Raw genomic sequence first — 15319 nt, forward strand, 5'->3', positions numbered from 1 at the left:
AACCACTTACTCCTGCAGGCCAGGGAGGATTCAGGATAATTCAAGAGAAAAGGGAGAGGTCATATGGGGCTCACTTCCTCCATCTTTTTACTAGAGATTGCATGCAACACACACTTTCACAAATGGTTGGGGGCCAAGTGTCAGAAAGAAAGGAAGATGCTGGGTGGAGAGAGGTGAGTAAGGGATAGGTGGTGTAAGAGCCCAACAAGTGATATCAGAGAGGGCAACAGAAGATGCATTGAGGCTGGGGATGCATGCAAATTCACATTCTCCATTGGATGCTGAGAATAAAAGGCACAGAGCAGACTCACATATGGACACGAACACACACACAGACAAGGAGGCACGGAAAGCTGCAAACACATGAACACATACAGACACAAACATGGAACTACCCATAACGCAGGAAGTGGTAGACATTTTTTTTTACAAAGGCAGACATAGATGCAGGCAAATGCATAAATACACAGGGACACAAACACAAAGTTACATGCAGACAGACACAGACATACAAATATAGTCACAGTCAAATGGACAGACAGACACATGCACACCCTCAGTCTGGCTCCCTCCCATCAATTGCCCATGCATCCCTAAACAGCAGTGCATTGCTGGGAATACTGCAGGCTCACCCAGTGGGTTTAGCTGCATCCCCCCTTCCTTCTACACATTCACCCCAAAGCCCCTCTTGAATCAAATCGCTTCTTGCCCACTTTCCCATAGATGATGGGCTCTGATACCTCCCCCATCTCAAGCTTCCAATTCTTAGCCTGTTCTGTTCTGCTGCTGCTGCCTGCTGATTCGGGGGGGAGAATGGGGTGACTCAGCCAGGCCGGGATGACTCACACTGCCAGTATTTTTAGCAGCGGCCAGGAGCTCTCTAGCGTGCCAGCCGCCCCCCTCCTCCTGCTTGCTATTTTGGAACCGTCACTGGTGATATAAATAGCTCCTCTCCCACGGCCTGAAGCTGCTGCCAAGCTATTTTTGGTTCTGCACAGTTAAAAATAGCTTCACGGAGGTGGGAGGCAAGGGGAGTGGGAGCTGGCCTAGGGAGAGGAGACATTGGGGCATATAGAGCTTCTCAACTTGAATTAGAGTGGGTGAACTAGGATAAGCCCTTATCTTCCCCCCTCCCTTGTCCCTTTCTAGACCCTTCTTTCTTTCCAGAAGGCCTTCCCCCCCCAGCCCATTCTGGAAAAATGCAAGGATTCTTCCCTTGGTTAGTTCTCCTCGCATGCTTATTTTACTCCTCGAGCTCAGACCCCTTGGGCCCCTAAAGCCCCCTCCCACATTCATCCTCAGAGGAGAAGGGAACAGCTAACGGGGGCCTCACTCTGAAGCCTGTGTGGACTCACGCTCTCTTTTGATGTCCAGGTAGACTATGGCCAAATGACTTCAGGGATTTTTTTTCCCCCCAGAACCATGGACAGCGGCCAATGCCCCATTCTTTCACAGCAGCTCTGCTCACCTTGCTGGAGACTGGCTGCACCCAACCAACAAATAGTTCTTATCATAGAGAGGGACACTAAGTCTGTCTCCCACCCAAGGCTAAAGCATCAGTGGGTGAAGAAAATAGGAATACTTCCCTGGATTTTCATACAAGGATGGGGTCCAAAGATCAAGTGCTTGAGATCAAGGGGTCCAAAGGTCAGAAGCTAGAGGGATGGATACATCAGGGGTCAGATGGAGATGAAAGAGGAACAGAGATATGCTTCCTGAAGGAACCATTTCTCTAAAATCCAGATAAATAGGGTTAGAGAGAGTGGCAGACAGCCAGCCCCCCCCCCCACCACCTCTTCCCTTCATCTCAGTTGTACCACTGAACACAGGATAGTTGATGGAGATGGCCCAACCTTTGCCAAAATGGCACAAGAGGTCAGGATCAGATGCCCAGACACCCTTCTCCTCGGCTGTCTCCTGCTCCCACTCTGCCACTCTTGCCACCACCCTTTCCCATGGGAATGAGGGGTTCTTTGACCCCAAGTTTTGCTTCTTGGTGTCAAAGTTTATCCCCACCCTTCCTATGTGACTTCCTACAATCAATCCAGTCCCTCTCCCGCAATTTTTAAGTGGTCTCATTTCCAGCCTCTCAAGTGATTTCACACAGATTCCTACTCCACCAAATAAGATTTCACATAAAATGTCCCCTAGCCCAGATGTGATGCTGGGGGAAAGAAAGGCACCCCTCATCCCCTGTAGAGAGCAATCATCCGTGCTGAAAAGAGAAAAAAGAAAGAAGGAGAGAGGGCAAAGGTGACATGATATGGAGACAAAACTGATGGAGATTGGAAGAGTCTCTGGAGAGCAGAAGGGGAACATTTTTCTGCGGTGGGGGGAGGGGGGAGAGGGCGCACAAAGGTAAGACAGACCACCAAGCAGGCAATGAGATCTGAAACTAGTCGGGGCTGTGGAAGGAGGATGTGGAGAGTTGAAGGTTAGGAGACAGAACGAGGAGTCCTAGCGCCGAGGATGGGGAGGGGGTTGCAGGGGGGTACGGAGGACAGCCTGACGGAGTCAAGGGGTCCTTGACAGATGCGGGATCTCGGCGGGTCCAGCACGGCCCCCTCTTTTCTATGCTGCTTCCTCATCTTCCCCGCCGGAGACGGGGGGAGCCCTCCGGAGCGGTGCGGAGGCAGGCAGGCCCCGCCCGCCGCCGCCGCGGCAGCCGCCGGAGGATTCCTGTCCTAATATGGAGCTGGGATTCCCCCGGCCCCGCCCCCGCCCCCGGCCCGCCGGGAGACCGAGGCTTGCAGTCGGGCGGGGGGAACCGCTCGCTTTGGGGCTGGCAACGGGGTGGGGGAAGGGATACCTAGATGCAGACCCAGATCCTCACCGTGCCCTGGGACCCTGCCTCAGTTTCCCCCGTTAGTGGCTGCAGTTAATTAGTTGACAGGGGAACAGAGAATCACTGCAGACTCCAGCGTTGGTGTTGGTGTTCCTATTCTTGGCTGTGGGAAAATGGAACCAAGGCCAAATTCAGCTGGTTCCTCTCTCTCAGGAACCCCTTTCCACCCCACCCTAGAGACTTAGACTTCCATATAATGCCCCTTGCTAAATGCCAAGCCCGGGTTTGGAAAGCGGGGAGGGGGGGGGGGGGCGGGGGAGGGGGAGGAGATTTGTTCTTTGAAAGTGACTAAGGGAATCCCAGATTGAGTAATCCCTAGAGAGAAACCCCAGCTGCGACCTCTCCCTCAGAGGCCAAGGAGGGTCCTTCTTTTCCTCCCCATGTGAACATGACCTTTGCCTGGCAAATAGCAAGGAAGAATTTGTAGACTACCCTCCCCCTCCCCCATTTCCTTATCTCCTTAGAAAAATCCCTGTTGGAACCAACCCCTCCTTCCTCTCTACAGACTCTCCTGCCAGGGGCTTCAGACCTCCTTAACCCTTGCCCTGTCCTTTCCCTCAGCTGAACACATTCGGACCCCTGGGTCCCTGCACCCTCTTTCAGGCCTTCCTAACGCAGCGCCTGTTTCTCGGTTCAGCTGCCGCCAGCCGCGGCCCCCTCCGCAGCCTCAGTTCTCCCCCTCCCCCCGTCCCCCCTCCCGCTCTCATTCTACGTCATGGGATGACGTCGGGAGCCCGGGAGGGAGGAGGAGCGCTCCCCCCTCCCCAGCCAGTGGCTCCCGCTGCAGCTTGCTTAGCCCAGCCTCCTGCTTTCCCGCCCCCCCCTTTCTGTAAAGCGAGCCCCCCACGCCTAGCAGGAGCTATATAAGGCGGAACGAGGCAGTCGAGGGGGGCAGCGCAGCCGAGCGGAGCCCAGGAGAGGAGAGACAGAGAGAGAGAGAGAGAGCCTGAGCGAGAGACGGGGAAGCAAGGAGGAAGAAGCCACCGGTGCGTCGGGACGGGAACGCAGGTGTTCGGAGCACCGGAGCTGGAGCCCTGCAGCCGCTAGTCATGTACCGCTCCACCAAGGGCGCCTCCAAGGCGCGCCGCGACCAGATCAACGCTGAGATCCGGAACCTCAAGGAGCTCCTGCCTCTAGCTGAAGCGGACAAGGTCCGGCTCTCCTACCTGCACATTATGAGTCTTGCTTGCATCTACACTCGCAAGGGCGTCTTCTTCGCTGGAGGTGAGCAAACTGGGGCTGCCAGAGACCAGAGCTGGCGGGCACCGGGGACAGTGGAGCTGAGGGAACCAGCAGGGACTGATGCATGTCTAGGGCAGCGTGGCGGCGAGCTGGGGAGAGACGGGACTTGGGGAACTCAGGTCTTCCTACTTTTCCTCCTGAGCTCTGTTCAGACCTCACCTTAGTTCTGGTAAGAGCCTGGATAGTGTCCCTGGTGCCAGATTTATGGGAATAAGAAAGCCAGGACAGAATGGCCCCAGTTCCCACAGCGTAGAGGCACTCCAGGAACCCGAGGAGGGAAGCCCGGGAAGTTGCAGGGATGGAGTCACCCAAACCGGGGCAAGCGTGGCCACTGTTCTCTACGTTGAAAAGGCTCTTCAGCAGCCTTTGAGGCGCTGTCCGCGGTGCTGACCGCATCACCGTGTTGAGAGGCGCTGCCCGCGGTGCTGAACTCCCGGTTGTCTTTTGAGCGCTGTCCGAGGGTCTGAAATTCAGGGCCAGCAAAGACCCAGCTCCGACTTAGAAGTCAAAGGCTGGCTGGCTAGGGAAATCCAGCAACAGGTTCCTTGGGCAAGAGCTGTGGGTAGCGGGTCAACAGGTGTGTGCAGAGGCAGGTTCATGAGAAATTCCTCTGGATTTTCTGAAACTCAGTCCATGCCTTCCTTACTTATGATTTGCTTCCCAGTTTTACTCCTGACCCACCATATCTTCTTACCCTGCAGGCACTCCTCTGGCGGGCCCCACAGGGCTTCTCTCATCTCAAGAGCTTGAAGACATAGTGGCGGCACTACCTGGATTTCTACTTGTGTTCACAGCTGAGGGGAAGCTGCTATATCTGTCTGAGAGTGTGAGCGAACATCTGGGCCACTCCATGGTGAGTGCTGAGGGTCCTCTTAGGTTGGGCTAGAGCACGTATGGGATACAATGAGCTTTCCACTTTTGAGAATCTGAGAATTACTGAGGCCGGAGAGGTTATACACTGCCAGATGCTATGTGCTAAGGATTCATTCTTGCTGCCATCACTAAATGTCATTTCATCTCTTCTTCACCTTTCTCCAGGTGGACCTCGTTGCCCAGGGTGACAGTATCTACGACATCATTGACCCAGCTGACCACCTAACTGTGCGCCAGCAACTCACCCTGCCCTCTGCCCTGGACACCGGTAAGAACTCCCTTTCTCCCTCTCTCAATCAAACCTCCTTCCTGCTTCCCTGCTCCTCTCCACCTGCTATCTCTCTCAACAATCCACCCTCTTATCAGCTTTTCTCTTAATTTACCTAGATCGCCTCTTCCGCTGTCGCTTCAACACTTCCAAGTCCCTCAGGCGCCAGAGTGCAGGCAACAAACTGGTGCTTATTCGAGGCCGATTCCATGCTCATCCACCTGGAGCCTACTGGGCAGGAAACCCTGTTTTCACGGCTTTCTGTGCTCCACTGGAGCCAAGACCTCGCCCTGGCCCTGGCCCTGGCCCTGCCTCACTCTTCCTGGCCATGTTCCAGAGCCGTCATGCTAAGGACCTGGCCCTACTGGACATCTCTGAGAGGTAAGTTCAGAGCATTCAGACTCCAGGAGGAAAGCAAGCCAGAGATGAGGGCACCCTAGATTCTGGAGTCAGGAGCAGGGAGGATGGGGTGTAAGGGGGCAGAGAACCTGGGAGGGAGTGAGATGCCTGGGTATAAAGCAGAGAAAACAGAAAGCTGACCACACCCTTTCCACCTTCCCAGTGTCCTAATCTACCTGGGCTTTGAGCGCAGTGAACTGCTCTGTAAATCATGGTATGGACTGCTGCACCCCGAGGACCTGGCCCACGCTTCTGCTCAACACTACCGCCTGTGTGAGTGTCCAGAGAGGCTGGGGACAAGACAGGGCTCTGGGAAAGGTCATGGGAGACCCAACCAAGAAGGGCTGTGGTCAAGAATGATGCTGGGGAGATAACAGAGGCCAACAATTTTTGGATATTATAGAATGAACATTAGGGTGAGGTGTCAAAGTGAGAATAGAGTCAGGACTGGGGGACTCCAAGTGGTGAGGTCAATGTGGGGAGCTGAGTGGTGCAGGTGAGGGTAGTCAGAAATGGAGATGTCATGGATACCCCAATTCAGTGGAAAGGTCAATAAGAGGGAAGTTTAGGTGGCGTCGCCTGATGGACATCCTAACTCTGCATCTCTTCTTTTCCTTCAGTGGCTGAGAGTGGAGATATTCAGGCAGAGATGGTGGTGAGACTGCAGGCCAAGCCTGGAGGCTGGGCATGGATTTATTGCCTGTTATACTCAGAAGGTCCAGAGGGCCCCATTACTGCTAATAACTACCCAATCAGGTGAGCTGCAAGGCAGGGGCTTGGAGGGCAACTGAGGTGGGCATGGAGAGGTAAAAATCAGGAACTGCTCTGGGAAAGACCACCAGACCCTTACCGTCTGCCTCTTCGCTCCTCTCCAGTGACACAGAAGCCTGGAGCCTCCGCCAGCAGCTGAACTCTGAAAACACCCAGGCAGCCTATGTTCTGGGCACCCCAGCCATGCTGCCCTCGTTCCCAGAGAACATCCTCTCCCAAGAGCAGTGTTCCAGCCCCAACCCACTCTTCCCCCCAGCCTTGGGAGCTCCCAGAAGCACCAATTTCCCTAGTGCTCCAGACCTGGGTGCAGCCTCAACATCAGAAGAGCTTCCTCAATCCCAAAAAGAGTTGGGCTTTAGTTACCTGGCATTCCCGTCTGGCCCTGAGCCTTCTCTTCAAGCAGACCTGAGCAAGGATCTTGTGTGCACTCCACCCTACACACCGCACCAGCCAGGAGGCTGTGCCTTCCTCTTCAGCCTCCACGAGCCCTTCCAGACCCACTTGTCCACTCCATCCAGCTCTCTCCAAGAACAGCTGACTCCAAGCACTGCCACCTTTTCTGATCAACTGACTCCAAGCAGTGCAACCTTCCCAGATCCACTGATGAGCCCACTTCAAGGCCAGATGACCGAAACCTCAGCCAGAAGCTATGAAGATCAATTGACTCCCTGCACCTCTACCTTCCCAGACCAGCTGCTTCCCAGCACTGCCACCTTTCCAGAGCCTCTGGGCAGTCCTGCCCATGAACAACTGACTCCTCCCAGCACAGCATTCCAAGCACACCTCAACAGCCCCAGCCAAACCTTCCCAGAACAACTGAGCCCCAATCCCACCAAGACTTACTTCACCCAGGAGGGATGCAGTTTTCTCTATGAGAAGTTGCCCCCAAGTCCTAGCAGCCCTGGTAATGGGGACTGCACGCTCCTGGCCCTAGCCCAGCTGCGGGGCCCCCTCTCTGTGGATGTCCCTCTGGTACCCGAAGGCCTGCTTACACCTGAGGCCTCTCCAGTCAAGCAGAGTTTCTTCCACTACTCTGAGAAGGAGCAGAATGAGATAGACCGCCTCATCCAGCAGATCAGCCAGTTGGCTCAGGGCATGGACAGGCCCTTCTCAGCTGAGGCTGGCACGGGCGGGCTAGAGCCACTTGGAGGTCTGGAGCCCCTAGACTCCAACCTGTCCCTGCCGGGGGCTGGTCCCCCTGTGCTCAGCCTGGACCTGAAACCCTGGAAATGCCAGGAGCTGGATTTCCTGGCTGACCCTGATAACATATTCCTGGAAGAGACGCCCGTGGAAGACATATTCATGGATCTCTCTACCCCAGACCCCAATGGGGAATGGAGTTCAGGGGATCCTGAGGCAGCGGTCCCAGGAGGGGCCTCATCGCCTTGCAACAACCTGTCCCCAGAAGACCACAGCTTCCTGGAGGACCTGGCCACATATGAAACCGCCTTTGAGACAGGTGTCTCAGCATTCCCCTATGATGGGTTTACTGATGAGTTGCATCAACTCCAGAGCCAAGTTCAAGACAGCTTCCATGAAGGTAAGTCCAACCAAAATGTTGAGAAACTCAAGTCCCTGTTCTGCCAATGAGATGCTGGTGGAATTAGATGAGTAAACTCCCCTTTCTGTGCCTGAATTTTATTAATAGGATAACAACACCTGCTGCCCAGGGTAGCAGTGAGGATAAGAACTAGGGAAAAACTTAGCATAGTTATTCTGGGCAAGTGAGCCTAGAGGGCAGGGGTCAGGGGTGCAGTGTAAAATGCAAGAGAATCCTTGGTAATGGCTTGTGCTTCTTAATTCTGTGAGGGACCTAGATCAGCTATCACCACCCATCTTACAGATGAAGAAAACCAAGGTCCCAGAGTTAAAGAAACTTGCCTAAGGTCACATAACAAATTGATGGATGAGGGATTAGAGTTCTATCTCAGTATTCTTACTCCTTAAAGAGAATACAGAGCAAGAGTTGGTAGAAGTTTGGGAAAGGCAGAAAGTGAAGATCAGCCCCTGGCCCATTGGGGGCTCTTTGCTCATGGCTCCATCCTTTCCAAAACTACAGTTGTAGTTTCACTCCATCCTCCCGAATTGCTCCCTTATCTTGCCGAGCCTCTGGTGATCACTCGGTCATTGGACCAACATATTTGAAGCCCATACTATGTGTCAACAGTACACCACATTCTCAATCTATCTTTCCTAATGGCCTTACTGACTGTCATCTCTCTCTCTCTCTCTCTCTCTCTCTCTCTCTTTCTCTCTCTCTCTCTCTGCAGATGGAAGTGGAGGGGAACCAACGTTTTGAATAAGTCTGTGACTTAACGTCGTCAAGTATGGCATATTGTCATCAAGACGTGGAGCCGCTCTCCACCCCCCCGGGACAGTTGGGGGGATTCTGGGGGCCAGAGGGGGATATATCTGATTCCCTAGGCCCTGCAGGATTTGGGGGGGGGAGGTGGGAGGGCAGGGGAGGGGAGCTTCTTTTTAAAATTTAGAGACTTCAAGCAATCTCAGTTTCCATTTCAATCTGTATTCACTCGTAGTGAGTTTCCTTGAATGGGATTTTCAAGCGGAGAATGGGGGAGTCTCACTTCCCCACTCCCCGCACTACCCCATGGGCCTGGGCCAGTTCTCCACTCCTGGGGGCCAAGCCACCCCTGGGCCTTGGTGGGGGAAAGGCAGTGCCCACCTGGGCCAGCCTGTGCCCCGAGGGGCTCTTGACACCCACGTAGAATTCTCTACACACCAGTAACGGGATTTCAATTCCGATGGACTCTGCCGCCCTGGCGGCCCTTCTTGTGACTTTTGCGCCCCGCGCCTGGGGTGGGGGGCGCGAAGAGACGCTACGTTCCTTTCCGATGGAGGAAGGCAGACCTGCCGCTGTCACACGTGTGCTTGCACGAGTGCGTGTACCTGGTGCGGGACTCACCCGGCTGCCAGACTGCCTGGGTCTGCCCAGGTGGCCACTTCGTGGTGCTGCGGTGACTTTGTAGCCAACTTTATAATAAAGTCCAGTTTGCCTTTTTGGTACTGCTGGTGTCATGTACTGTTGTGGAAAGGGAAGGGTGGGGATCTGAGAAGGTTGGGAGCCCGGGGGTCAGGAGATAAAGTCTAGATCTGCTGACAGCCCTGGTGTTTCTTCATTCACTTATGCACTCATTCATTCCTTCACTTGACATGGGCATACAGTGTGTGGCCCACTCCGTGCTAGAAGCTGGAGAGTTTGGAGCTGAAACACTTGCCTTCAAGGTGCTTTGGTGTAAAATATTAGAGGGTATTGGACTCTCCTCCCTGCTCTAGGCTTGCAGCGCTCACGATGTGGGAGGGAGGAGAAGGGCCGGGAATGGGTAGGGGATTCAGCTTGGCATTTTCCTGCACATTGATTTGAAATTTCAGACATGAGTCTCTTCCTTCAGCCTTGTCCTGCAGGGAAGCGACTTCCCTTTGGGGCCCTGGATCTTCTCATTGGAGATGATGCCCATCTGCGTAATCTCTGCGTGGGGCTTTCAGTGGACACTTTTACATCCTCTATTCATTGCAATAAAGCCTCTAGGCAGGCATATTAGCACCATTTCACAGAAGGAGAAACTGATGATCTCAGGTAAAAAATGATTTGCCTCTACCATTGGTGGGAGGCATGGGTAGGCAACATACTCGCATCATCTACATCTGAGTTCTGGGTTGTTCCCTCTGTTCCCAAAGCCAGTGAATCACCATCTCAAATCGTCCCATCCCAGATGACCTGAGAAAGTCAGGTTTGGGCTGGACCAGGTGCCTCTTCTCCTCCTCCAGGTCCACAAGCTAGAGAAGACCCCCAAATTTTGAGCAGAATAAAACTGACTGGGTCAAGAGAAGAACTTGGTGGGGGGTAGGAGAATGAAAATTAGGGGACAGAAAGAGGTGGATTAAAATCCCATGTCCAACCACTATTTGCTGTGTCAGACCTGAGCCTCAGTTTCTTCACAGGTAAAATAGGACTGAAAGCAAAAAAAAAAAAAAAAAAAAAAAAAGGTACTTACCCCTCAAAGATGCTACTAGAATTTGATTGGGTCTTTCTAAGCTGAGGAGCACAGAACAGACATAAGTTATTAAAGTGAATTAGAAGGCACTGTTAACCACCAAGTCTCAGAGAAGTTTCTTTCTCAAGGAGAGGAAGGAAACTCCAATCTTCCTCCAGCGAAATATGGGACTGGACTCCCGTAGCTGAGACCATGACACTGAGAGTCACCTAAATTCTGTCTCATTCCAAATCCTCCAGCTCCAGGGCCATGCTCTTGAGAGGGTCCCACAAGAAGGAAGACATTCTAGGGACCTGTCACCCCTTTTCCACCTTGGATGGATCCTTGGGTGAAACACGGATAAAGCATTGCCCTCTTCTTTCCTGTGCCTCTGTTCTCCAACTTGGACAGAAGAAGTGAACCATAAGCCCTGGGAGGACCCAGTCTTAGCTCCACTCCTCTGCTGGCACGGTACACGAGGATGAGCACACGACAGACACACCAGAAATATTAGATTGAGAGGGACCATTTCTGAAGATCAGCCCAAGGATTTGAGTCGAAAGTCACCAGTTTCTACCACAAAAACTTGTTCCTGAGTTCCCCGGAAGGCAAAAGGTTATAGCTCTCAGCTTCGAGTCTTAAGGGAATATGTAAGCTCAAGACACACTGGAGCCCCATCTAAAAACCTCCCTGGTGGTCATCAAAAAGGAAAGAGAAGTCTGAGAAGCTGTGAACAGCTGAAAGGAGCCTAAGAAAAATGACAACGAAATACACAGTGATATTCTGGATAGGATCTTGGAACAGAAAAAAGAGAGGTTTAAAAAAAAGAGAGAAATCTGAATAAATTATGGACTTTAGTTAATAATAATGTATCCATATAGCCTCATTAATTGTGACAAGTGCACCAGTAAGTGTAAGACGTTAATAACAGGGGAAATGATAGGCATGGAGTATATTTAACATTTCCATGAATCTAAATCTATTCTGAAATTAAAAGTTTCTTTAAAAGTTCAACCAAATAAAGGAGAATCTAAAAAATTAAAATATGTGACAAAAAAGAAGCACTTCACGGGAGGTTTCTGGTGGTGGTGGGTGACAGTAGACTGTGCATTTTGACGAGGAGGCACCAGAGATCACTCAGAACCAGAGAGAGAGGCAGGCACGTCCAGCGCAGAGAAAAAAAAAAATTAGAAAGCGAGTTGCTCCGCCTGCTGGACAGAGAAGGATCTGCTTCTGTTCCTCTCTCTGCCAAGGTCCCTGTGGCTCAGGGCGCCACAGCTAAGAACAAACGGATAAACTGAGGCTGGGAGAGAGGAAAGAGGTCGCCCAATGGCACTCCCAGAGTCACTGCGGAAGCCAGCTCTACTCTCAGTCAGTTCCCTCCCCACCAATACTAACTCTTCCCTGGGAGCAGAATGTAGGAGAAGGGGCTCAAGTCTGGGGATCATAAGGACTGTGTTCAAGGGCTTCATTTTTCCATGTGATAAATATTTACAATACCTGCATGTGCCAGAAGCTGTTCTGTGTGCTGGGGACGGCAGCAGCACACAAGAAAGACAAGGTCCCTGGGCTCACAGAGCTCACATTCTAGTTGCGAGGAGACAACAGAAAAAGTAAACAAGCAGCCTAAAAAGAGTATACAATATGTACAGTAAGGGAAAGAACCAGAGTGCTGTGACGAAGAGCCATAGCTCTAGTTTAGAGTCTTCTAACTTGAGTGCGGTGTCAGGAAAAACTTTACGCGGAGATAATATTGGAGCGCCTGGCTGGCTCAGTCCACAGAGCATCCAATTCTTGATCTCGGGGTTGTGAGTTCAAGCCCCACACTGACTGTAGAGATTGCTTGAAAATAAAATCTTTTTTTTTTTTTTTAAAAAGGAATAACAAGGAAATCAGCGTGGCTGGATCGAGGTCAACAATATGAGGGAAAAGATTACTTCAAACATTTTAAGAAACTCAGACTTGATTTCATGTGCATTAGGAATCCATTGAGTAGACTTGAGCAGGGGAAGGATATGGTATGATTACATGTTTAAGCCATCCTTCTGGAAGTTGTGTGGAGAACATAGAAACAACAAGAAGTAGACGAACTAAATTTTCAGAGAGAAAAGAGCCTTTCGTGTGTGAGTTGATGAGCACATCATCTTCTTCCCTGGAAAAAATTTCCTGTTCTGAGTGCAGGCTGATTGGTTTAGTGGGAAGAGGGAATCCTTGGGCAGTGAATTTTTGGGGTGGCCATGAGGGGCTGGTGTAATGGATTGGAAATTGGATGTGCCCCCAAAATCATGGCCTTTCCCCCCATGGAGTAGTTGCTAAATTCCAGACTGAGATGAAAGCTAAAAGGCAAAGATAATCCCCCATAGTCTCATGGTGCTAAAGGGGAAAGACCCCCATGATGTCAACCCATCAAGGCATATACCTGATCTCCCATCCAAGTGCTAACCAGGCCCAACTCTGCTTAGCTTCTGAGATCAGATAATAGTGGGCACGTTCAGGGTGGTATGGCCATAGACTAGACATATACCAGATTCCAAACCTGCATGGGGAGGAATGCTAAGCTCAAATACTGTGAGGGGCAGAATGAAATTCTCCCAGCCTTTCAGGATTGAAGAAAAATAGGTCTTTCAAATTGCAAAAGCAATTCAGTGGAGGAAGAACAATATTTTCAACAAATGGCACAAATTAGGTATCCTTGGGGGCGGGGAGAGGGGAGAGGGAGAGCCCCAAGCAAAGCCTCCCATCTTATACAAAAACTAACTCAAAATGGGTCACAGACTTAAATGTAACACATAATTATACTCCGGATATGGTTTAAGAGGACACGGCCATAGTAAATAAAGTTTTTATGGTGTGGACAGAGAGCTAAACAAAATTGAACGAAACAACACCACATAAAATATAAAACTTGTAGAAGAAAACACAAAAGAAAATCTCAGGCGCCAGGGGCTTGGTGAAGAGTTCTTAGTCATGACACCAAAAATATGATCCATAAAAGAAAAAAATGTTAAATTGAACTTTGTTGAAATTAAAAGTGTTTGCTTTGTGAAGGATCTTGTTCAGAGGATAAAAAGACAAGCTACCCAGTGGGAGACAATATCTGTGAACCACATATCTGATAAAGGACTCCTATCTAAAACTCTTGAGACATACAGTAAAAAATCAAACAATCCATTAAAAAATGGAAAAAAATGACATGAAGAGACATTTTACCATAGCACATGTATGTATAGTAAATAAGTATGTGAAAAGATATTAAAAAACACTAACCATTAGGAAAACATAGATTAATATCACAGTGAGATATCATTAACCACCTGTCAGAACAACTACATAAGAACAAGAATTATGGTAATATCAAGTGCTGGTAAGAATGCAGAGAAACTAGATCACTCACATATTGCTGGTTGGAATGTAAAATGATACAGTTACTCTGGAAAGAAATTTTGCAGTTTCCTTTTTCTTCCTTCCTTCCTTCCTTCCTTCCTTCCTTCCTTCCTTCCTTCCTTCCTTCCTCCTTTCCAAAAGAGCATGTGCAAGCAGGGGAGGGGCAGAGAGAGAGGGAGAGAGATTCTCAAGCATGCTCCATGCTCAGCCCGGAGCCCGATGCAGGGCTCAATGACTTCGTCACCACCATGAGATCGTGACCAGAGCTGAAATCGAGAGTCAGATGCTCTCAACCAACGGAGCCACCCAGGCAACCCAAACTTTGTAGTCTCACAAAACTAAACATACTATACCACCTAGCAATTGCACTCTTGGGCATTTGTTCAAAGGAATGAAAATTAGGTCTTCCGGGAATGATCATAACAGTTTTATTTGTGATAGCAAAAATGTGGAAACAGCAAAATACGTTTCAACAGATGAATGATTAACAGACCGTGGTACATCCACACCTTGGGATACTGCTCAGCAATACAAAAGAATGAACTACTGGTACACACGACAGCTGGGACGAATCATAAAGGTATTATGCTGAGTAAGGGGGGGAAAAACAACCTATGGTGACATAGGCCAACCCTGAAAGTGTGGTGGGTGTTAATTACTAAGAGGTGGGAATCTTTGGAGACAGTTTCAGAAGGTGACTACCATATCCACTAGTGCTGTTACAAGAACATCTAAAACATAAGGATAGAAAAAGGTTGAAATGATGGAAAAAAAGAGTAGTCATACCAACGCTAACCAAAAGGGAGATTGATGTTGGCATATTTAATAACAGCCACAGGAGAGTTTAAGACAAAAAGCATTAGAAGACTTAAAGAGTGAGTGGAAGATGAAACATAGACACTACTTTTGGACAATTCTTATAGGTTTTACAGCGAAAAAAAAAACAGAGAAATGGGACAGTGGCTAAAAGGAGATGTGAAGCCAGAGAAGTAGCTTTTTTTTTTTTTTTTTTTTTTTTAAATAATACTGGAGTGTGCGTATTTGCTCAAGAAAACAACCCAGGAATAATAACAGCTCCCATTTATTGGAAACTTGTAATATGCTAGTCATTGTTCTGAGGGCTTTACGTGCATTAATTCATTTAATCTTTACAACAATCTGTTCAGGTCAGCACTATTTTCCCTGTCGAATAGACGAGTCTAAGGTACAGAGCAGTTAAGTAACTTGCCCAAGACCACACAGTGAAGAAGCACGGAGCTCCTGTGTAGCCTGAACCCTTCCACATCACTGCATCTGGGAGAAACTAGTGACAGAGAGGGTGGTGGTGACAGAGAGGGTGAAAGAGGGCCACCAGCAGAGGTGGAGCGATTTGTCTCTGATGGAACGAAAAAACTCCATTCTTACAGACAGGAAGAAGTGAAGGATAGTAGGTTTGTAGATTTGGCCAAAGTTGTGGGAGTTTTCCATCTGGTGGTTTTTATTTCCTCAAGTGAAGTAAGGGGCCATGCGTGACCCTGGGCAAGCTTCATTTTCTTCATCTGCAAA

General features: G+C 50.0%; 1 protein-coding gene across 2 annotated transcripts; it reads left to right on the forward strand.

Annotated features, from left to right (window-relative positions):
• The first annotated feature begins 3734 nt into the window (after positions 1 to 3734).
• On the forward strand, positions 3735 to 8697 carry NPAS4 (neuronal PAS domain protein 4). 2 transcript variants are annotated; one of them, XM_042905963.1, is made up of 8 exons: positions 3735 to 4069; positions 4789 to 4940; positions 5126 to 5228; positions 5348 to 5609; positions 5791 to 5900; positions 6248 to 6383; positions 6503 to 7938; positions 8669 to 8697. In XM_042905963.1, exons 1-8 carry the CDS (start codon positions 3895 to 3897, stop codon positions 8695 to 8697), a joined length of 2403 nt encoding a protein of 800 aa, XP_042761897.1. In that variant the 5' UTR covers positions 3735 to 3894. The 2 variants fall into 2 exon arrangements, with proteins under 2 accessions (XP_042761897.1, XP_042761898.1); XM_042905964.1 differs by lacking the exons at positions 3735 to 4069; positions 4789 to 4940; positions 5126 to 5228; positions 5791 to 5900 and having other exon boundaries at positions 5438 to 5609.
• Positions 8698 to 15319: the final 6622 nt, after the last annotated feature.

The sequence above is a fragment of the Panthera leo genome, chromosome D1 (genome assembly GCF_018350215.1).
Source record: "Panthera leo isolate Ple1 chromosome D1, P.leo_Ple1_pat1.1, whole genome shotgun sequence".
Lineage (NCBI taxonomy): Eukaryota > Metazoa > Chordata > Mammalia > Carnivora > Felidae > Panthera > Panthera leo.

What these genes read in the sequence shown, in the direction of transcription:
- NPAS4 (XM_042905963.1), top strand. Translation starts at nt 3,895, where the DNA reads ATGTACCGCTCCACCAAGGGCGCCTCCAAGGCGCGCCGCGACCAGATC. An exon ending in GCCCTCTGCCCTGGACACCG is followed by an intron (nt 5,229 to 5,347) that starts GTAAGAACTCCC and finishes TAATTTACCTAG; the next exon opens with ATCGCCTCTTCCGCTGTCGC. An exon ending in TGCTCAACACTACCGCCTGT is followed by an intron (nt 5,901 to 6,247) that starts GTGAGTGTCCAG and finishes CTTTTCCTTCAG; the next exon opens with TGGCTGAGAGTGGAGATATT.